A 24,033-nucleotide genomic window follows, 5' to 3' on the forward strand; every position below is an offset into this window, starting at 1 on the left:
AACCAATAAGATGTTAAAAGTCGATGTTTTCATAGTAGTTTGGTTGTTCTCTCTACTGCGCATGCTCTCCTGGACCCCGGAAGTTTTGAATCTGAAAGTTGTTGTCCCGTGGAGCTAAATTGTTTTCATTTTTGATTTTTCCAACTGTATATTCTTTAAACTCATTTCTTCCGACAAGTCCTCCAGAATCGGACTTTAAAACCTTCCGCTGTCTTCCGGCTGAGTGAGCAGGCAGCCGGGGACCGCCGCTCTCTGTCCCGCCCGGAGCAGAGCCTCATGTCCGGCTTCGGCCTGGTCCCGGTGGACGGCGGGGATCTGGTCCCGCTGCCGCCGGGTGAGACGGTGCTGGGCCGGGGTCCCTTCCTCGGGGTGAGTCCTTCTGGGAGTTTCAAATGATTTTCATCCTATCTCCGTACTTCTCAGTTTATCTGAAGAGGTTCAAAGGTCAGAATACTGAGAGGCAGCTGGGTTTACTGGGACCAGTTGACGCCGCATTGGAGACATCCTGTTTCTAGATATATTGTTTATGTTTATATAACATAGATCTAGTACAGTATGATGTATCCTATACACTCGGAGACTGCTATGTTTTTTAAAGAGAGATCAAACTCGTTCTTTCTTTCTGTAGTCGATCTGTTTCTGTCTGTAGAGAAAAGTTGAGACAGAAACCTTTAGCTGGGATCTTCCTGTTTCTGCACCAGGTCAGTGACACCAGAGTTTCCCGCCGCCACGCTCTGCTGGAGAACCTGGACGGACAGCTGCGACTCAAGCCGGTGCGTTCAGGAACAGCTGAACTTATTATTATTTCTATCATCAGAGCTCAAATATTACTGTAAAACTGAACTGATACAAGCGTAAAAAGTAGCATGCTCACCCCTCAGGTTGTATGCTTTTCATAATTCCCATCAGACACATGACTTTAGGATGATGGCCATTTTTCAAGATGGCTGCTGTTTTTGTCATCAACTAAAAGGAGATGAAGATGAGAGACAGGTTGTCCAAATGGTTAGCGTTAGCGGTTTAGCGTTAGCTTCCCCTATTTATTTTTTTGTGCTTTAGCTGTACCACTAGATTCTTATCAGTGATTGGTTGATCAGTTTAGGTTGTAGGGTTGGGGTCTGGTGATATTTGATGGTATTCCATGATCTGCTGAAGGGTTCGCCTTTAAACTTCCTCATTAATTCTTGTTTTTTCGAAAGCAGCAGAATTTCTCTGAGTTGGTAAAAATAAATTCAGAAAAGCATTTTCTTGTAGTTTTATGTCAGTTTGATGCCGTTTAGCTCTACGCATCGTACTCAGCAGCGGGCGCCATGACAGAGAAACTCATACATCACTTCCTCCCAGCAGACCCACATCAACCCGTGTTTCCTCCTGTCGTCCCCGAACGATGACCCCCGACCCTTGGAGAGGGGCTCCTGGCACCGGCTTCACCCCGGAGATCAGTTCTCTCTGCTGCCGGGTCGCTTCATCTACCGGGTGGCGCCCAGGTACCCGCCTCCCAGGCGTTGTCATGGTGATGGTGGGGCGTCTGTCACTACCAGGATGAGGTTAACTATGGAGCGGTGCTTTGTTCTCATGTCCTGCTGCAGCTCTAACTGCGTCTCCGTCTCTCTGCAGAAACAGTCAGAAGTTTGAGGAAGAAGACGGAGCTCTTCCCCTTCCTGCCGGGTCCGATGCGGCGGCTCCTCTGCTGGTCAGACCGGGTCAGGAACAGACTTCCTGTCCAGACAAGAACCGGCACAGCAGCGATTTCAGGCAGGTCTGTGTCCTCAGAGGCGGCCATGTTCAGAATGAGGTTCCCTCCAGATACTCAGAAATGTCCAGATTAATTTCACATATTTACAAAAAAAAACAAACACTCAAAATCATAAATCTGCAAGTAAAAAATTATCATTTTCTGTGACTAAAGGCGTAAATTTCTGCCTGGCGTTGAGTCAGACGCCTGGAACAAGAAGCAGCCAGAAGTCTGATCAGGATCCAGGTGGGAATGGTGGATCCCGCTTCCACTTCCTCTCCAGATCCGTCTGCTGCGTTCCCACCTCCATGAGTTTATAATCTCTGGAAACTTCTCACTTATTTCTGACACTTTTGGACTTTAAAAATTAGAATTTCTTAGTTTAAATTTAATGAAATTCTGCTTTTAATCATGGAAAATTATCATTTTATCTTGAAATGTGACAACTTTTCAAAAATCACAGTATTTTTCAATAATATGTGGAATTAATGAGACATTTCTGTGTTTGGTTGAGCTCTGTGTGGAACTCAACAGGAAGTTGTTTAACTCTGACAGGAAGTCTCAACTCCACGTCTGGACGGCGTTCAGAGCGACGAGGCTCCGCCTCCTCCCAGGAGGCGGGTCTTACCTGCCTGGATGATGGCGGCTGCTGCGGCTTCAGCCTCCAAAGGTAACACGGCAACTATCGTCATGGCACCGTCTTATGGAGTTACAGCCGGGGCCTGATCGAATGATCAGTTTTCCTCCAAATATTGATTTACATTTAAGGTAAGGTCATTTCTATAGCACATTTTCAGCAACAAGGCAATGCAAAGTGCTTTACAGAATTAAAAGGAAATACAAACAAAATAACAAACCAAAGGAAAAGAAGAAAAAGAATCTAAGGTTGATCCAAAGTAAATGAAACAGATACTCCTGTTCAGGGTTGGTAGATAAGTATAAGTACTTATCCTCTGGACTAATTCCTTTTCTGGGTTGGAAGAATAGGAGTTTGAAAAGTTATTTCTAAGGTAGTTTGTCTGGATTCCAAGTTCGTTTTAATTCTTTCTCTGGGTTAAAAGTGAGAAAAACTTCACAGCTTATAAAAAATAAACAAGACACATTAGGAAAGTTTGCACACTCAACATTCAGACAAATCAAAGACATGGGTGGAGGCGTTGGCATCAAGAAGTGTTTGTCCTTGTTGTGTATGTGTATTGCATTTATATTGCCATGACAACCATGTAGCTTAGTGTCCGTACAACAGTCCGATATGATGGCGTTATCAGGGAGTAAGTCCTTGGGAGCGCTCAGCTCCACAGCTGCATGGTGGGAAGGAGCGTCATGTTTACATATCTTCAAGGAGATTGGAAATCTGCAGCCCTTCCAAGGCAACACTGGGAAGCCAATTCAGACACAGAATGTCTTAGTTTGGGTAGATTATAAATTTAAATTTTCCCTAAAGTCTCTCAGATACATTTCAGTTCCCAATCTTCCAAATTAGTTTGGTCGTTCCACTGAGCCGAAGCTAGCAACTTCTCCCAGATGGATTCCATCCCGTTAGTAAGTTTTAGAGTCTCAGCAAGAATCACATCCTGATTGTTTGCAGTTGGTCCAAACCGTCACAAATTTGCCAATGAGCTAGGAATCCAAATAAATCCAGGGTGAATCCCTCTGGGTGTGTCCCCGCAGGACAGGAGGACTCTCCTGTGCCCAGTCTCCTCATCGAGAAAATGTGATCAATTACATTGAGAGAGCGGTTGACCAGATCCATAATTTGTAGATTGGAGGATGTGCAAAGAAAGGCTCCAAAAATATGGAAAAAGAGAAAAAGACACAAAACAGAGCAGGAAGGGAGCAGAGGACAGAAACGTCCGCCTTCACCGAGAGCAAGAGAGAGACCATTAATTCTTTACAGTAAAGTTTCACATTTAGTTGATCAAATTATCACTTAATGAGAACATAATTTATTCATAATTACAATATTAAACATATTAGCTGCTTGTTTTCATGTATTTAGTGGTTTTCTGCAGGCCAGACACTCACTGACTGTTTGTTCATCAAGGCGTGAAGAGGAGTAAACCTGCTGCCTCTCAGGCCCCGCCCACTTTATCCCCGCCACCTGAGGGGGCGGAGCTCCGTGAGGAAGGCGCCGAGAGGCCGAGGAAGAAGAGTCGGGCGATGAGCAGCGAGGAAGAAATCCTCCCAACACAAACAGTCAGTACAGCTGCTGATGAAAACATCTGAACATTTCCACAATACTAAGGAATTCTATTTGTTGTAAAGATTGTTTGATGATCTAAAAACATTTAAATGTTAAAAGGAAAAACGTTTTCCATAAAATGAGCGAAACGGTGATCCTGAAACCACAAAGCTTCAGGTCCGAATGGAGGAGAAAACTTTTTCACACATCGTCTGAAAAACACCTCGACATTCTCTCAACCCAACAAGTCGTACATTTGCAATAAAAAATGATTATATTTCATAATTAAAGGATTATAATCTAATTCTGAAAACATTATAATGTCAGAAATTTGTAACAATAATTTCCAGAAGACCTGAAGGACTGAAGTGGTAAATTAAGTTCAGTTCTGCTAAAAACGTGATAAATTTCTAGATGAGCCCAGCAGCCGGTTCCCTCCAGGGGCCCGGGGCCCGCCGAGCCGTTTCAGGTTCACTTCACGGATGAAGCCGTCGCTTCAAACAGCCAAATAATGTTCGTTCCTGTTTCTAGACCAATCAGAACGAGAGAATGTATTGGGGCAGCCAATCAGAGGTGAATGTTTTCAAAATGGCGGTCAGAGGAGACGCAGGTCGGTCAAAATGTCCCGACTTTTCTGTTGGACATTAAAATCAGTCGGTGAGTCAGAATGATTTTCACAAACTGGTTTTCTGTTGCTTCAGTTTCTGTAATATTGGGATTATTGAGATTATGAGATTAATTATCACTAAAAAGGAGCCAGAGGGACGAGTGTCTGGGACAGGAGGGACACGGCTGTCCATCCCTCTGAGACTGAAGCGGCCGTTCTCTGATTTCAGGATGACCTCTGGGATGAGTCAACCTCCAGAGGTCAGATCGTACCCACCAGGTCAGGGGTCAGCTCTGCGCCGTCCCGCAGCGCAGCAGCTGAGAAATCACAGCAGGAGGAGAAGAAGACCCGGTCTGGAGTCAGAACCGCTTGTCCCTACGGGAAGGACTGCTACAGGTAGCGCCCCCTGCTGGGAGGCGGGGAATCAGCCGGAGACCAGCCGGCCCTCAGCAACTGGTGTTTGCTTCTGCAGGAAGAACCCGCTTCACTTCCAGGAGAGCAGTCACCCTGGAGACGCCGACTACGAGGAAGAGGAGGAGGAGGAGGAAGAGCGACCGGAGTGTCCATACGGCGCCGCCTGCTACAGGTCAGACTGGTCCAGATCAAAGTCTGACCGACCCAGAGAAAGCTAATCCCTGCCCACAGGCGCAATTAGGAAGAATCCCCAAAGTGGGCGGAGCCAGGGACACAGAGGGGCGTGGCCACGTGTGGGGTGGGGGGAGTTCGTTGGGGCATTTGGTAAAAACCTAGACTGATGACAAACATAATATAATTTTTATCTCCACATTTTTTCCGTTATCCGTTTAAATAGTTATTTATTTCTGTTAGATGTTTCTTATTCCAGCATTGAGAAGTTCAGTTGTGATGTAATAAAACCTTCTGTGATGTCACGGCTGGATCTGCTTTCAGGAAGAATCCTCTCCACCGGAAGCAGTTCAGACACACGGAGCGACCCGGTGAGTCCACCCGTTAGTTACTGGTATTTCACGCTTTACTGGCCAGAGCTATCAAACCGGCCGGGTTCTGAAATCTGACTTTACGTGTCTGAGCGGGTTTGGACGGTTTGCTAGTAAAGTTCTGGGAAGGAAGTGAAGATGAAGAGCAGCGTTTTGAAGCTCTTCATCTTCTCTCAGCCGGAAAACGTTTATGGTCTTAAAACATCTGCAGAGATCCAATCGGTTCTGAAACCCAGACTCCTCTCTGCAGTCCCCCGCTCCGCCGACGATGACCCCGACGATGACCCCGACGACGACCCCGACAGCTTCATCAGCGACGACTCAGGCGACGACTCGGACTACGAGCCGCAGGACGACCTGCAGCGGCAGAACGAGGCTAAGGCCTTCCTGAGGAAGAGGAGGAGGTAGAGGAGGAAGATCGGGTCACATGACCCATCCGGCTGAAACTCTGATCACCAGCCTGATGACAGGAAACACTAAAGGAGGGGGGTTTTCAAATTAAAAGCTGTAGGTGTGGAGCCGGAAGCAGAAAAGGGAAATATTTTTATTTATTAATGTTTCTGTTTTTTGTCCAGCAGTTTTATTTCTGATGCTTTTAATGTGAAAACATCAGGAAATGTGAAACGAGAATCAATCTTTTATTTTTAAACGGTTTCTTCTTTACTCCACTTTTTATTTTTAAATTAAAAGCTAATGGGTGGGCTTTTAATTTGAAAAGACATTTATTTAAAGAAGAAGCAGCTGAAGCTGTGTGACATAATCACAAGAAATTTAGTTTAACATGACTTTTATTGTGAAAGGTCAGAGTTGAACAAAATAAACATTTCCTGACTTTAAGCCTCTATTTATTTTTCTTTCACAATAAAAGTCTTGCCAGATTTGATTGGCTTTTAATGTGAAAAATGTAAAAAGTTTCTAAAAGTTAAAGTTGGATGAAGACTCATAAACTGGACTTCTATCATTTTAGTTTTTATCTTAAATAAATCTGGATTCATTTTTATTTCTTTAAGCTCTTAAAATGTTTTAAATCAAAATAAAAACTTTTTTTTTTCTTCCGGCGTCTTGTTTGAAGTTGACCATAAATAACAGAAGTTTTAATTCAAGCGATAAAATCCACATCAGACCGAACTGGACCGCCATCAGAACCGGGACCAAAGCGGAACTGTTCCTCCGCTGCTGGCAGGGTGCGGAGAGCGGTCCAGTTAAAGTCCGTGTTCCTGTAAGGGGGAATTTTCCTGCCATAATTCAAGAGCACACATGTTCATTTTGAAAGCAGCACTTCATGTCTTTCTTCTTAAAACTTGTGTCACAAAACTTCTCCTGGAGCTCACTCTGCTCGCTTACAAAACATGGAACAGCCTTAGGCGCCTGGCAACCTCTCAGCCAATAGACTGAAAGAGTTGTGTGGCGTGCCTTGTGGCTACCATCAATTGTAGCAACTTGCGAAACCCAGTGGATGTAGGGAGAAACAACGATGTCAGCTTTCTGCCCCATAGGTCACTAAACATCCTCCAGCAGAGCTTTGGTAGGTGACTGATCGCTAACAGCTACCAATCGCTAACAGCTACCGATCACTAACAGCTACTGATCACTAACAGCTACCAATCGCTAACAGCTACCGATCACTAACAGCTACCAATCGCTAACAGCTACCAATCACTAACAGCTACCGATCACTAACAGCTACCAATCGCTAACAGCTACTGATCACTAACAGCTACCAATCGCTAACAGCTACCGATCGCTAACAGCTACTGATCACTAACAGCTACCAATCGCTAACAGCTACCGATCACTAACAGCTACCAATCGCTAACAGCTACCAATCACTAACAGCTACCGATCACTAACAGCTACCAATCACTAACAGCTACCGATCACTAACAGCTACCGATCGCTAACAGCTACCGATCGCTAACAGCTACCGATCGCTAACAGCTACCGATCACTAACAGCTACCAATCACTAACAGCTACCGATCACTAACAGCTACCGATCGCTAACAGCTACCAATCACTAACAGCTACCGATCACTAACAGCTACCGATCGCTAACAGCTACCAATCGCTAACAGCTACCAATCGCTAACAGCTACCGATCGCTAACAGCTACTGATCACTAACAGCTACCAATCGCTAACAGCTGCTCCATCCTTGTTGTTTATTGATCTGCCTTTTCAAATTAAAAGCCCTGCCAGAACCAAAATGTTCTGAATTGATCTCAGATTAGAGAAATAAACCATGCATCTCATAAAAACTCCTGATTTGATCTAAATATTAATAAATGTTCTGCTTTATAGAAACTGTTTCAGTTTCCTTTAGGAGAAAATCATCCTGTCATATTTATAATTTAATTTTTTTCTCAATCAATATTTTCTCCCAGAAGGCAGAAACCAAACCGATGAGTCGTTTAATCCATTTATTTTACAAAAATCCAGACGACTCTTTAATTCGTCAAAAAGAAACAGTAGTAAAGTAAAAGTGAGTCCAGAGTGAGGGCGGAGCAGCTACTTCTTGGCGTAGGTGATCTTCATGGCGCAGGTGGCGGTGATCCTGAAGCCCTGCAGCGCGTCTTTGGCCACGCCCCCCTGCGTCTCGCTCTCAAACTCCACGAAGGCGATGTCGTGTTTCCCTGGAACCAGACGCACTTCTTTGAAGCCCGGAAACCTGCAGAAACCGACGCAGAGCAACAGCAACATTAAGACCCAACATCAGGGTCATTATGCTAATCAGATGGGCGGTCCTTAGCTCAGCTGCAGAGACTTTGTTTAGGCCACAGGTAGGACTTAAAGACCTGGCAATGTTTCATTTAAACAGAGACAAACTAAAGTTTTTGTCCAGAAACACCTTCCTGCCTCTGCGCTATGATCTGGCAGCGTGTCGCCTTGATGCCGTCACTGAGTTGTGACTCAGCCCTGACTTAGTGCCAGCTGATTTTTGCTCTGCTTCTGCTGGATGTTTCTTCCTGTTAAAGGGCTGGTATCTTCTGTTTTCCAGGAACGCAGAATCATTTTAATCCAGTGACTGTTTCCTTCAGTTGTTAGAAAATACTACATAAATCAGTCATGACTTAAAAGAAATTTGATTTCCTGATTTAACGTCTCTTTTGGGTCTCTGTCTCTTTAAGAAGCTCCTGCTCTTTCTAAAGCTCCACCTCCAGGAAGTCGTCCCAACATGGCTCCTCTATTAGCCCCTTAATGATTTTACTAGCGATGCTCTGAGCAGCAGCTGCTGTAACGAGCTCAGTGGTGTTTGCTAACTGCTGCTGGCTAGTCTGCAGGGGCAGAGCACTCACTGGTTGAACAGCATGGACAGCATCATCTCGTTGGTTTCCTCTGGCAGGTTGTTCAGGAACAAGATGTGGTTTGGAGGATTGTCTGGAACCTGAGAACAGAAAAGAGACGGGTTGGTTCTGAATGGCCCGATTCGTGTCGTTCCACCCAGAACGGTCCGATCTGCTCGAAACGTGAACCTAAATCGTTTCCGTTTTCACAGCGTCTGAACGCTCGTGTAACATTTTATCCGACTTTTACGCAGCTAATGTGAGACAGCCTAACCTGCTGTAAACAGAACCAGAACCAGAACCTCCCGACCTGATACTGGGTTCCTCCATGATGCCATTTGGTTTCTACTGAGACCAGAACCTCTGGACTGGGTTAAGCCACACTGTTCAGATTTCCGTAAACCAACTGAAGCCATGGATGTTCTGGGTCAGGTTCTGATTGGACGGGTCGGCGGCGAGCTTCAGAACCGGCTCAGGTGAGCGCAGACGGCTTACCTGAACTGCAGGCGTCTGCGCAGGCACAGCTAGAATCTGCAGACAGGAAACAGACAGCAGCTGTGATCCAACAGAAAGGAACCATTTGTGGAGCATGTGACCTCAGCCAGAGGTCATACAGGGGTCAGCCAGGGGTCACCCACCGCTGAAGGCTTCTTAGCGGCGTTAGCTGCCGCCGCCGCCTCCTGGGCCTTCTTCTTCTTCTCCTTCTTCTTCTCCTTGTCGCTGAAGGTACCTTTCATCTTAGAGATGACCTCCGAGTCGGTTTTAGCGTACTGGATCCTCTGGAAGAGAGCAGAACCGGTTAGCACCGCAGCTAAAGAGGCTAGAGGCGGTCAGCTAAGCGGTGCATGTGGCGGCGCACCATGGGCTTGTTGTAGAAGGGGAATCCCTGCAGCTGGCGCAGCGCGTTGGTTGCAGCCGTTAGCTCCTTGAACACGACGAAGGCCTGGCCCCTCGTCTTCATGGTCTTCATGGCCACGATGTCGACGATCTGGCCGAACTGGGAGAAGAGCGCGTAGAGCGAACGCTTCAGCTCTGCAGGAGAAAGTCAGAACCGATTACTCCTACATCATAGAGGAATAATCTCCATTACCAAAAATCATGAATTTTGGTTTATTTTAATGTATCAATGGTTTAATATTTGAAGCCACTCAGTGAGTTCATATGTCACAAATATAGAATAGAATAGAATAGAATTCAACTTTATTGTCATTGCACTGTCACAAGTACAAGCAACGAGATGTAGTTTGCATCTATCCAGAAGTGCTCTACGAGATATAATATTTATTCACAGATGTACAAGACTATGTATGTATGGACTATAAGGGGTTATAGCAAGAGATATAGATATTGTGTATAAATATAAATATGGGAGCTATATGCACAGATTATACAGAAAATACAGAAGACATAAGAATGTTAAGGAATGGATTATAGATAAATAATGGCAGATAAAATTTACAGGTTGTATGTGTGTGTGAAGAAAACAGTCCGTGATGTGTGTGTGTGTGAGGATAGTCCATGTGTTATTGTTGTATGAGAGGATAGGGGAGTACAGTCCTTATAGTTTATGTTTTATGTCAGGAGGCGTTCAAAAGCGTGACAGCTGTGGGAAAGCTTCCTGTAGATGTCCTTGATGGCAGGGAGCGTTGCCCCGGCGATATACTGGGCAGTTTTCACCACCCTCTGCAGCGCCTGCCGGTCGGAGACACGGAGACAGAGCAGTTCCCGTACCAAGCTGTAATACAGTTGGAGAGGATGCTCTCAATGGTGCAGCGGTAGAAGTTCGTGAGGATCTCTGAGGACAGGTGGTTCTTCCTCAGGGTCCTCATGAAGAAGAGGCGCTGATGCGCCTTCTTAATGAGTTTGGAGCAGCTGGTCGTCCAAGTCAGGTCTTCGGAGATGTGGACTCCCAGGAACTTAAAGCTGTCCACACGCTCCACCACTGTCCCCTTAATGTGGATGGGTGGATGTGGGTCAGCGTTCCTCCTGAAGTCCACGATAAGCTCCTTGGTCTTCTCGGTGTTCAGCTGCAGGTTGTTTTTGTCGCACCACTCAGCCAGACGGTCTACCTCCTCCCTGTAAGCGGCCTCGTCATTATCTCTGATGAGGCCGATCACCGTGGTGTCGTCTGCGAACTTGATGATGGCGTTAGAGCCGTGGACAGGTCTGCAGTCGTAGGTGAAGAGGGAGTAGAGGAAGGGACTCATCACACAGCCTTGTGGCACTCCGGTGTTTATGATGATGGTGGATGAGAAGTGGTTGTCCAGCCGGACATGTTGAGGTCGACTGGTCAGGAAGTCGAGCAACCAGTTACACATGAGTGGACTGATGCCGAGGTCTGTGAGTTTGGTAATGAGTTGTGATGGGATGACAGTGTTGAATGCTGAACTAAAATCTAAGAACAGCAGTCTGGCGTAAGTGTTCTTACTGTCCAGGTGAGAAAGGACAAAGTGCAGCGCTATAGAGACTGCATCCTCTGTGCTCCTGTTCTGACCTGTATGCAAATTGGTGGGGGTCTAGTGTGGGGGGGAGACAGGATCTGAGGTGTGCTAGGACCAGCCGCTCCAAGCACTTGGTAATGATGGGGGTAAGGGCTACCGGGCGGTAGTCATTGAGTCTCGTTGGGTTGGGATTCTTGGGGATTGGGACGATGGAGGTAGACTTGAAGCAGGTCGGTACCACAGCGCGGGCCAGGGACAGGTTGAAGATGTCCGTCAGCACTCCTGCCAGCTCCCCAGAGCACGTTCTGAGGACACGTCCAGGTATGCCATGAGGACCCGCAGCCTTGTGGGATTTAATCCTGCTCAGAGCCGCTCCTATGTCAGTGGGGAGGAAAGTCAGTGGCTGTTGGCCTGGGGTGGTAGCTGCTTTGGTTGCAGTTGTGGTATTCCCTCTCTCAAAACAAGCATAGAAGTTGTTAAGTTCGTTGAGGAAGGAGACATCAGTAGAAGCGGGGGTGGTATTGGGGTTCTTGTAGTCTGTGAGAATCTGAAGGCCTTGCCACATACGTCGGGGGTTGGCGTTAGAAAAATGATCCTCCACCTTCCTTTTGTAGTGGTGTTTGGCCTTCTTGATTCCCTTCTTCAGCTCAGCCCTGGCTGCACTGTAAGTCTGTGCATCCCCTGACCTGAAGGCGATGTTGCGGGCCTTCAGCAGGAGACGAACGTCTCGGTTCATCCAGGGTTTCTGGTTGGGGTACATGGTAATGCGTTTGCAGGTGGTGACATGTTCTATGGTGGTGGAAATATGGTTCAGTACAGATGAGGCGTACTGATCCAAGTCTGTATGGTGGAAAATAGTCCAATCTGTATTCCTGAACCGGTCCTGGAGCACAGCGTCTGAGCCCTCTGGCCACACCTTTACTGTCCTCACGGTAGGTTTCACACGTTGGATGAGTGGTAAGTACCGAGGTGTGAGGAACAGGGAGAGATGGTCTGATTGTCCGATGTTGGGGAGGGGTGTCACATTGTAGGCTCCAGCCAGATTGGAGTAGACGTGGTCCAGGGTCTTGTCTCCTCTGGTGTGGCAGGAGACATGTTGGTGGAATCTGGGAAGAACCGTCTTCAAGTTGGAGTGATTGAAATCACCTGCAACAATAAAAGCAGCCTCGGGGTATTTGGTTTGGTGTTTGCTAATAGCCGCATAGAGTTCTTTCATGGCTAGCTTGGCATTAGCATCCGGGGAGATGTACACGGCAGTGAGGATGATCGAGGTGAATTCCCTTGGGAGGTAATCAGGTCTGCATTTGACCATTAAAAACTCCACATTCTGTGAGCAGTGGCTTTCGGTAGTAGCAGAGTCTGTGCACCAAGCTTTGTTAATATAAATGCACAAACCTCCGCCTCTGGTCTTGCCGGAAGCACCTGCTGTCCTGTCGGCTCGGTGTGTGTGGCGTCCACTTAGCTGGATAGCATTATCCGGGCAGCTGTTGTTTAGCCATGTTTTGGTGAAAAACATGACATTTGAGTCCATAATCCGTCTGTCACCCGTGATGGATAGTCATAACTCGTCCATTTTATTAGCCAGAGAACGGACATTGGCGAGGAAAATGCTGGGTAAAGGGAGCCGATGTGGTGTTAGCTTTAGCCTAGCTCGCACCCCTCCACGCTTACCCCGCCTATGATCTATAATTGTTTTTAAATCATTCCCAGGACAAAATGTTTGCATGTTAATAATGTAGCATCATTAATATACAGTGAAAAGCTTTGGTCCCAGCTCTCAGCCTTGAGGAACTCCATATTTAGTTATTTAGTTTTCTCCTGTTACGAGCGGTTCTGATCCGTCCCGTAATCCTGTCATATGGCAGCGATGACGTCCGGTCAATGGTCTGAATTGATTTTCTGGAATCGATAAACATCCCCATTCTGCATCACTGATGCAATTTCTTTAATTCTAATTTTGATTTATTTTAATAAACTAAATCTAATTTCTGCGTTTCAGCGTTGCTCGTCTAGACGAAATCATTTCATTTATTCAATTACAAAAATAAAGTCAAAATATGAGAAGTAATTTCATGAGAACTATGAAAAAATTAAGCATCTTGGGAAATTATGTTGAGGGTATTGATCAATATGGGTTGTTGCTGTACGGCACAGGTGTCAAACTCCAGGCCTCGAGGGCCGCTGTCCTACAGCTTTTAGATGTGCCACAGGTACAAAACACTGGAATGAAATGGCTTAATTACCTCCTCCTTGTGTAGATCAGTTCTCCCAGCCTTGCTAATGACCTAATTATTCTATTCAGGTGTGGTGCAGCAGAGGCACATCTAAAAGTTGGAGGACACCGGCCCTTGAGGACTGGAGTTTGACACCCCTGCTGTACGGTGTTTGAACATCTTGCTCAATGTGCCCTTGTTTAACTTTGAGCGCCTGGCCCTCCAAAGCTCTCTGCACGGCCCTGATGCATTGTGACGAGCTTCACCCGCGAGGTCATCCTCCGCCGCAACACGCAAACGTCCCCGTTCACTCTGAGCGTTATAGTTTCACACGACACGATTTGTTGCTGCGCAGTGAGAAGGAAACAGGAGACCAGCTGCAGGCTGAGAAGAGAGATGCAGGTGATCGGTTTGTGATCGGCAACAAGACAGTGATCGATCATACACTTTTTCACGGAAATCGGCAGATTATGATCGGTGGCAGATCGATAGGAACACCTCTAATTCAGACAAGGAGATAATTCATATTTTAACATATTTTATCTGCAGCAGGACTTAGAAACCAGACGGATCCTGATAACTGGAAAACGACTTTTTCTCAGGAGTTTAAAACGATTCTGGTAAGATGACGAATCTTTATTCAGCTAAAATTACAACCATATTCTCAGAATTAAACAAAAAGTCTTGCAGTGTTGCCCTGATAAAAATATTTCTGTTTTATAAAAAGTGAGGAAATAAAAGAATAAATTGAAAATCTGAGACTTTTTTAGCCACATTGGTGCTCGGGTCGGGTTGTGGGTTCTGAAACAGAACCGTCAGCTTTACCACCAGATTTACCATTTGAACCTTTTCCTCAAAATATAGAAATGCTTCATGTAGATGCTGGAAGATGAAGATAGCAAAGCAGTTTGCACTGACCTTCTTTCTTCACTTTATCGTTGATGTTGTTGATGTAGACGGTGTGATTCGGCCGGATGTCCATGTCTGAATCTGAGGAAACACGAGGAGAGATGCTGACAACCCGTCGTCCGCCCCGGGGGGCACGGCGACCCGTCGTCCTCCAGGCCCGGGCGTTGGACCCGTCCTGACGGATTGGACCCTCTCAGCATCCTTAGAGCGTAGGAACATGTCGCCCTGAAACCGGACTGGGCCTGCTGATGGTTCTGAAACACCCAGACACCTAAACTCTGCTGCTGGGTCAAATGTTACCCTGAGTCACATTAATTAGGTTTTTCACCTTTAACCTCTTTATTTTATGGGTTAAATGATGTCGTTCAACAGAAAACCAGAAAACTAAAGCAGAATAAATGATTTCCTCCATCGCTGGCCCAAAGCGGAATAACCGGACAGAACCTGATGTCTCCATCCTAACGCTCAGATGCTACAGTTAGCTCATTTAATTTCCCTTTGGGATTAATCAAGTAGTTTTGAATTTAAAATAAAAACAAGAGATGATACAGTGAGGTCATTTAAAATAATAATAAACAGATGGACTCAAACGGGAGATTTCTGTTTCAACATTGACCGTCTTGCTGAACCTTTACAACCAGAACATTTATCACCTTCAGGTTGATAAATTATTTCTGTAGCAAAAAGTTTAAAGAAATACTGAACAAACTGGACTGAAGGAGGAAATTCAAAGCTGAAGATGGAAAACGGTTTATTTTATTTATACCTCGGCTGAATATTCTGGCGAAACTCATCAATAAATTCATGTTTTATGAATGTTTAGTTCATTCATTCTATTTTAGCACGCCAGGCTAATGTTAGCATCTGTTAGCTCTACGACTAACAGCTTCAGTTTAAACCACTTCCGTTTTAACGGCGGGCTTCTCCCCCGGTCAGAACCATCCGGATCATCGGCCAGACCAGACCTGGGTCACTTTCTTTTAATCGGAGTTAAAGGGGCAAATAAAACTCACCTGTTCAGAGGTAGGCAGGAGCCACACTGTTGTCTGCGCTTTCGGTCTTCTTCCTGTTCAACCGGCAGCTAGCCTACAGACAGTTTATCGCCCCCTGCTGCTCCGGAGGAGAAAGACTTCTTCTTCTTCTGCAAGATTTTATATTTTTTAATGGCTATTTATTTATCTATCTCGTGGAGACAAACTCCAGACTGGACCTCAACTTGTGGGATGTCAGGGCTCCAGGAGGACGGGGCTGCTATAACAGCTGTCAGTGTACACAATGTGGCCCGAGCTCTTTGTTGACTAATGTGTTCACTACATCCAATGACAGACTCTTTCCTGATGATGTTTTAGATTTTCCAGTGTGTAGCTGGAAATCCACAGTGGAGCCATTTATATCAGCCAGTACAATAAATCTCAGGTCCTACTTTGTCGGCTTGGCATACATGTAGTGTTTCACACCAAGCCTGGCCTTGGTCTGACCCATCCTCTCGCCCACTGCCGGGGTGGAATAAAGCACCTGACCAAATGCACCACCAAAAATGACTAATATGTAGCAATGCATATCAAAAGTGTTTTCTCAGTAAACAACCTGTTGAGACAAGTAGAAGTCAAACTAAGATAGAAATGTTCTTTAGATATGAGCTTAGTTCATCTAATCTCATCTACACATTTACAAAACCTTAAGGTTCAAAATAAAACAAGTTTTAATGAGTAGCTCCTCTTCATAAAATTCTTCATAAATATTGATTTATTGCAGTGGCTCTCAATACAAGTTATGTGTTATTTAAATTATAACTTAAGTTGCGTTATACGTTTTTCTGTTTTTATTTTTCCATGTCCTGGATGGCTGAGAACCTATAAATATGTATGTAGCAGACCCCCCTCAAATGAAGGATTATGGCATTAGGGTTTGACATTAAATCTGTCCAGTTTTATTCTTTTGCTATTGAGGTACTCGTTATGAGACGACATGCAAACTCAATGCACTGCTGAGGAGGATACAGAGCGGACCAACAAGGTGTCTAACCCTAACCTAACCCTAACCATAACCACAACCCTACTGACTCAAACCAAGGTGACATCAATCTATTAGGATTTAGGTATCATACAAACATGACTGTTGTTTCTAGTTTTATTTTTTTGTTTCTCACTGCATACACAGAAGCCTAAAGCTCTCAGAAGGAAGAACCCAGCAGAGATCCTCCCACTGGTTGCTGATGTTGCTGGTGACCTTCAAGGGGAAAACGAGACAGAGGAGATGCTCAGCTGCTTCTGGACAGGAGAAAGCTGGATGCCATCTACAGTAAGTTTTCAGACTTAAGTGCTACTAAATGTAGCATTTAAGCTAACATTGTTATTTTAGCTCATTTTTATATAAAAGCAAAGTTTTACATAATAAAAGGAGTATATCAGTGTTTGTCAACCTGCTGGTGATAACCTACACCCTACTGGTAGTGTCAACATGCTAATCTCTCTACATGCTAGCTATTGCCCTCATGCTAACATTAGCTTTGCACCTAAAATAGGCACTTTTTATTAGCTATGTCTATCATCCTGAATGAAGTCAATATAAACCAACATCCTGGTGATGCCCCACATGCTTCTGACATCATTTTAGCTAACCTTAGCATTTGGGATCATTTTAATTTGTACACTACTGTTAGCATACTGAATGGATTAATTTTGCGTTACTCAACACGCTAAGGACAACCCTCAACCTCCTGGTTGTATCTACATGCTAGTGATGCTACATGCTAGTGCTAGACCTCATGCTAACATTAGTTTGTACCAACCATTTTAGCTCATTTTTAGTTTATTAGCTGTGTTTATCATACTGAATGGATTAAGTCAATGTAAGTCAACATGCTGGTGATACCGCACATGCTACTGACAGCATTTAAGCTAAACTTAGCATTTTGCATAATTTTTGTTGATACATTAACGTTAGCATAGTGAATCCACTAAGCACTTGTTAGGCAACGCAGCAATGATTCGGGTCAGATCAGAACGCTGATCTGACCCTTTTAAATTTCCTCAGAAATTTTCTAGTTTAAATTTATTCTTGTACGACTATTCTCATTATGACTTTATTCTCGTATTATTCCAAGTTTATTATTATACGACTTTATTCTCATATTATAAATTTGTTTTAAAAGTATTCTGACTTTATTCTCATTACAATGTTAACCTTTTAATATTATGACTTTATTGTTGTATTATTTCAAGTTTATTCTGGTAATATTATGACTCCTGGTAATATTCCGATTTCCTGTAATTTTATTTTTTTCTTAATACGGCTGTAATTCCTTGTTTCAGCTGTTGCTTTAGTTTCGTTTTTCAGACATAATTTATGGTTTCTGGATTGATTTTGCCCACCAGAAGGGAATACACCAGGGTTTTTTGTGTTTTGTTGGGGAGCAGGTAGGTGTTTATTTTCAGTATTTATACTACATTTGAACTTTGGTTTGTGATTTCCTCCTGCCCCAGAAACCAGAGTAACGCTGCTGAAAACTTCAGGGTTACTCTGGGCTTTGCAGTGCTCGGTTTGTCCAGCAGATGGCAGTCATACACCAAACATCGTATGGCTCAGTTTAACCGGAGCAAACCGCTTTTCTCCTGTAGTTCTCATTCAGTCTTGTCTTATAGATATTAGTGTGTTCATATTTACCATTCATAATCATAGGTGATGGCAGGGAGAGCTTTGAGCCTGATATTTGTTGTCAAAGCTCTGGTTCTTGTGAATTCAGCTGGCTGGTTACTTTGTAATGGAGTCCATGATTACCCATCATGCATCTGTGCACAGAAACGACCAAGTTACAAGAATAAACAACAAATTTGTGGATAGTTTGGGTATATTTTTAAAGTAGTCAAGTACAGGAAGGAGGTAAAAGTTTATTTAGCAGCAGATCTTCATGTTTGGAGGTTTTCTCTTGTTATGAAAAAGAAAGTAAAACCGCTGAGGAGAAGGGGGTGAACCAGAGGGCTATAAATACTGCTCTGAGACAGCATGCTAGTGTCCTAGTTCTCTAGGACATATACTAAAATTGGAACGATACAGAGAAGATTAGCATGGCCCCTGCGCAAGGATGACACGCAAATTCGTGAAGCGTTCCTCATTTTCTTTTTCGTCAGAAGAACAAAAAACATCTGAGAAGAACTAAACGGCACTGTCAAATCACTGTTCAACTAACTTCCTGAACACTTTTCCTCCAGAAGCTCAGTTCCCAGAACCTTTAGCCAAGCCAGGTAGGTTCACCCCATGGCGGTCAGTGGGTTTGTACCGCCACCCCTTCGCCATTGGCAACAGGCTCACGCCATTCCCACATGTGTCCACTAGGGCAAACATCATTCAGATCCAGTTTGGTGTCAGTCTGTCATTCTTGTGCGAGTTAGAGCCAAAACGTACGGAAACGGCAAGGAATCGCGAGACGCCACTGTGCCACGCCCACACGGCCTGTCCACCAATCAGCTTTCAGAGGCGAACTCAGCATCACCTTGTTCTGTCACCAGATGAGGTTTGAAATCTCTGAGTCAGAGTGTAAAGGACGATGTCATCAGCAAAATATTTGACTTCGTCATACTAGTTCCAGTTGCTAGAAGACCCTTTGAGAAGTTTGAGAACTAATTCCTCATCATTTTCCTGCTAATAATTAGCACTTTAGATTTTTTAGTCCAGAAGATTTTGACTCTGGGAAACTCAAAATAGGCAATTTGTGCTGATATTCTGAAGAAAATCCTTGTTCATGTGTGTGATTTTATACTTCTATCATGTTCAAAATGAATAAAAAAATTAACAATTAAATAAGTAAAAATTATAAATAAAGTCTTCATTTCTTGGGCAATAGTGTTTAGGGACAACCCTGCAGTTTGCAGCCATTTTTGGTTTTCATTTTTTGGATCTACTGGGGTGGCAAACAGCCACCCCAGTAGATCCGCCCCTGCTTGGCTTATTAAATGCGGAATAAATGAAAAGACCAGAGTTTTGCTGTTGACTCGCCATCCAGGAACCAGTTGCTGCATTCTGGCTAGCCGACAACTTTAGCTAGCCCACGAAACTCGCCGTTTCGCCGTTTTACCCATTAGAAACCGTCGCTACGGTTTAAAATCCACTATAATACATTAAAGATATTGATATTCGAAATGTATATCAGACGGAAAATCATAGAGTCCGAAAATTTAGCTCTTACCGATCCGTAGGCGCTCGCTCTTTCGATGACAGGTGAAAAAGTCGGTGATACCCGACTGCGGCCGAACGAATTGGAACAAGCGAGGCTTCTGATTGGCTCCCCAATTGGAACATTGGAACAAGTGTAAAAAAAATTTTTTTCCAACGTTCCAATAAGCGGACCAATCAGAAGGCTCGCTTGTTCCAATTGACGGAGAAATGTTCGGCCGTACTCGTGCAACTTCGGAAATAGCTTATTAACTCGGCTTCTAACAGCAACAGAGCGCAGATTCCCATCCAGGTGTTACGTCGATTAACGTTTCCCCATCAGATACGGTTCTTCCTGCGTCTCCTCGCCGCTCCGCACCGCCAAGGCGGGAAAATATGTCCGCGCTTGTTCAGCGCTCTTATCTAGGCATACAGTGCTGCTTGAAAGTTTGTGAACCACCCGAACATGGTCATTATTTTCTAAAGAAAAATTATAATAATCATGTGACATGAACATCCAAATCTCAAATTGTAAAGCAAGCCTTCCAAATAAGGGAAACAAAGAAAAATATATATATGTTTTCATTATTTATTCAACAAAAGTATTTTATCTGTCAAAAAACTGAAAATCTGCCAAGTGCAAAAGTATGTGAACTCTTTGAGTTAGTACCTTGTGGCTCCTCCTTTTGCAGCCATTACTTCAACTAAACGTCTTCTATAACCACAAACGAGTGTCTCACATCTGCTCTTTGGGATTTTTGTCCACTCCTTGCAGAACTCTGCCAGTTGAGTGAGGTTAGGGGGACATCTGGCATGTACTGTCCGTTTCAGATCTTGGCACAGCATTTCTATGGGATTGAGATCGGGACTTTGACTGGGCCAATCCAGAGTGTGAATCTCCTTTCTCTTAAGCCAGTCTTTGGTACTTTTGCTTTAATGCTTTGGGTCGTTGTCTTGTTGCATAATCCATTTCCGTCCCAGCATCAACTCCCTGACTGATGGCAGGAGATTCTGGTCAAGAATTTGTTGATAGTCCTGGGAATTGATGGTTCCCTGGGTTATATGGAGTCGTCCAGGTCCAGAGGCAGAAAAGAAGCACAGACTTTCACATATCCACCACCATGCTTCACTGTTGGGAGGACGTTCTTTTCTTTACATGCAGTGTTTACTTTTCTCCAAACATGGCGCCTGTGATTGTGGCCAAATAATTCAATTTTGGACTCATCTGTCCAGAGAATGGACTTCCAGAAAGCCTCTGGTTTGTCCAAGTGGCAAAGTTTAAACTTTGCCACTTGGACAAAGGCTTTGTTCTTTTTTGAAAGCAGAGGCTTCCATCTAGAAACTCTCCCATGAATGCCATGTCTATGGATATTTCGCCTGATTGTAGACACATGTACATTTATCCCAGATGCTGACATAGAGGTCTGCAACTCTCTGGAGGTGATGCGTGGGTTGGCCTTTACCTGCATTATTATTTTTCTGGTGCTTCTTTGTGTGAGTTTTGACGGCCGTCCATTTCTGGGCAGAGTTGCGGTGATGCCTAGTGCCCTCCACTTGTAAATGATTTGTCTCACAGTGGATGGATGAAGCTGGAATCTTTTGGAGATGGTCTTATAGCTTTCCCCAGACTGATGGCCTGTCACCACCTTCTTTCTGATGTCCTCAGATGTCTCCTTTCCTCTCGGCATTGTTGATCTGGTCTTTATGCCTTGACACAACAGTGGTTTGGTTGGTTTCCTCCCCCTTTTAACCGGTGCACCTCAAAACTTTTTCCAAGGATGTCTCATTTGATTGGTCTGCTTAGTTGATTGCTTGAGCACTCACATGTGTTTCACCTGAGTCTTTTACCGGATTGTCTTTACCAGTGCAGCTGTGGTTCATTTACTTTTGCAGATGCTCTGATTCCATATTTCATTTAGTCTGCTTGCAATTCATACACTTCCCTCAAAACAAGCAAATGGAATCGATGAACATAAACCTGACATTTCATATACAAAAACTGGTAATGAGAAAATAACAAAATCATGGTTAAAAATAAGAAAAATCTAAACTACTCAACTAGTTCACAAACTTTCAAGCAGCACTGTACTTCTTAGAACAAATCTACAAAATATAAAATTGCATCTTTCTGTGTCTTCCTGGCAGCAGCCAGTCACTGCATGTTGGCGTTTTGGATCATTTCGCTCAGCTTGTTTCGCTACATTTAGCTACACGGATACCGTGGAAGCCCAAAGAACATGTTTCCACGTAGTTGTCAAGCTTTTTTCATGTTTTTGCAACTGTGCTCTCATCAGACACACACATATTTATACACACACGCACACACACGTATATATGTGTATATATATATGTGTATATATATTATATACATAAATATACATATATATGTATATTTATGTATATATATATATATACATAAATAGGGAAAGAGAGAGAGAGAGAGAGAGAGAGGGCGAGAGAGAGATTTATTGTCATTCAACTGTACTTTTAAAAATGTACAAATTGATAGAAATTTCGTTGCAAGGCTCCAATAATAAATAAATAAATAAGTAATAATAAAAGGATTAATATAAATGTATATAATAAAATATTGAACTAATGTGAGCTTATCATCCTTATGGCCTGAGGGATGAAGCTGTTGCTGAATCTGGTTGTTCTGCATTTGAAGCTGCTGAACCTTTTTCCAGCGGCAGCAGGGAGACCTGACCTGCAGAGGGTGTGTTATCGCCCGAGTCCTGGACACGCAGGACTGGGAGCTCAGTCCCGGTGAGTCTCTCTGCTGTCCTCACCACGCTGCCGGTCAGAGGTGTTGCCTGATCCAAACCAGACAGAGATGCCGCTGGTCGGTATACTCTCTATTTGTATAGATAGATAGACATAGATAACGACATAAATAGATATGGGTATTAGATTACACTCCATGCGGCCCATAGTGCTGTAGAACCAGACCGGGGGATGCATTTTAATGCTCAGTATTCCCCATCAGACACGGTTCCCCAGTCTAACACAGGGGAACCGTATCTGATGGGGAAACGCAGATCAACCTGTCAGAGCTAATTCCTTTTACAGCGATGGCTCCAAAACTCCACCTGCCATTTCTCACTTTTTTACTAGACAGTAGGAAGAAAATGTCCTATCCCAAGTCCTTTAGCTCAGAACTTTCAATATCTGGCATCGTTTAACATTTGATTTCATTCAATTTTGATTTGATTTATTTATTTCAAACATGATAGCAGTATAAAATAACACAGATGAACAAGGAATCCAAAAGACAGATATTTTTGTACGACAATAATCTTAACATACTCGAAAAGGAGCAGGAAGAAGTAAGAAACTTATGAACTCCTACCCCATAACCTCATATTTTCAGACGGATCCTCTTTATTAAAGGGTTAACTACACAAGTGGAACAGAGACCAACTCTCACCTGGAGACCAACTCTCACCTGGAGACCAACTCTCACCTGGAGACCAACTCTCACCTGGAGCGCTAAGGCTGCTGCTCATTCTTCTACAAAGAAACCAAAAGGACAAACTTTTTCTTTTGCATTTTCTCAAAAAGGATTTCATTCCTTTGCAATAGATTTTTATTTCGCTCATAGTAAATTTCCACACACTCTGCTCTATTTTGTAAACCTGGGGCATCAAACTCATTTCCATTTCGAGCCACATCAAGATCATAAATACCATCAAAGGGCCGGTTGAGGCAGAATGTATAAATACAAGTAACTAATAACTAAAATACTATAACTTTGTCTACATTTGATGAGTAGTTCTAAAAATTAACTATTTAACACTGAAGTATCTTGACTCTATACACATGAAACTGATTTTATTTGACAGATAAAATAATAATTAAGCACATACCAAGTCCTACCGAAGACTGGGCTGCCTGAAGTCTAGAGGGCCACAGAAATAGCTATGGTGGGCCAGATTTGGCCTGCGGGCCTTGAGTTTGACATGTGTTGCATGCAGTCACAGTGATAACAAACGTACATTTAAAATTGCACATATACCGAAGATGCTCAGTGAAAATCTTTGTATACATTCTTAACTATTTGTTGCACAAAATTGGCAGAAAATTGATCCAACTGCACCTTCATGTTTGTTTAAAACCTTAAACAAACTTCACATGAAAACCCTAATCCTCCTTATAGATAGTTTCTGTCATGTTTTTGTCTTAGAGCAGGTACGGAAAGCCCATGTTTTACTTGGTTTTCCAGCAGTATTTTATTTGTGGAATATTTTATATAAAACTCAAAAATAAGATATTAATCTGTAAAAGCCTTACAAAATCCGTATCTGGCAGGAAGACTTTCAGTTTTCAAGGTGCAACATGAACTGACTAGTAAAAAATATGATTGTGAGGAGAAGCAAATGTTTTGCATGGGAATGTAAAGCTTTTGAGAGAATGTAAAAAATAAAAAATACATGTCCCACAGAATGCTTTCTAGGGAAACAATTTTTAAAAATGTCTCCCGTTTTGGTAATTATTATTTTTTTGTCCAGAACATCGATAGCCCAGAAAACATTTTTGTCCCCTCAGGCCTTCCATAAA

At 43.7% G+C, this 24,033-nt stretch overlaps 2 protein-coding genes and 1 non-coding gene across 3 annotated transcripts; 2 read left to right on the plus strand and 1 right to left on the minus strand.

The window, feature by feature from the left end:
- The first annotated feature begins 53 nt into the window (after positions 1–53).
- aplf (aprataxin and PNKP like factor) lies at positions 54–7,809 on the plus strand. Its single transcript, XM_023333659.1, is given in 11 exon segments — positions 54–369; positions 702–773; positions 1,348–1,527; positions 1,530–1,556; positions 1,559–1,759; positions 2,291–2,405; positions 3,780–3,931; positions 4,754–4,920; positions 4,997–5,110; positions 5,434–5,480; positions 5,731–7,809. Coding segments are annotated over 11 exon segments (1,326 nt in total). The 5' UTR covers positions 54–276; the 3' UTR covers positions 5,889–7,809.
- A 75-nt stretch (positions 7,810–7,884) lies between these two features.
- Positions 7,885–15,467, minus strand: snrpb2 (small nuclear ribonucleoprotein polypeptide B2). Its single transcript, XM_023333660.1, has 7 exons — positions 15,339–15,467; positions 14,335–14,406; positions 9,622–9,794; positions 9,401–9,541; positions 9,258–9,293; positions 8,775–8,863; positions 7,885–8,146 (listed from the first exon to the last, which is right to left on the minus strand). The coding sequence occupies exons 2-7, from the start codon at positions 14,396–14,398 to the stop codon at positions 7,987–7,989; spliced, it is 663 nt and encodes a 220-aa protein (XP_023189428.1). The 5' UTR covers positions 14,399–14,406; positions 15,339–15,467; the 3' UTR covers positions 7,885–7,986.
- Positions 15,468–18,338: 2,871 nt separating this feature from the next.
- LOC111608745 lies at positions 18,339–18,444 on the plus strand. The gene has a single exon (XR_002752833.1). It is a non-coding gene; the product is annotated as a U6 spliceosomal RNA (small nuclear RNA).
- Positions 18,445–24,033: the final 5,589 nt, after the last annotated feature.

The sequence above is a fragment of the Xiphophorus maculatus genome, chromosome 5 (genome assembly GCF_002775205.1).
Source record: "Xiphophorus maculatus strain JP 163 A chromosome 5, X_maculatus-5.0-male, whole genome shotgun sequence".
Classification (NCBI taxonomy): Eukaryota; Metazoa; Chordata; class Actinopteri; order Cyprinodontiformes; family Poeciliidae; genus Xiphophorus; species Xiphophorus maculatus.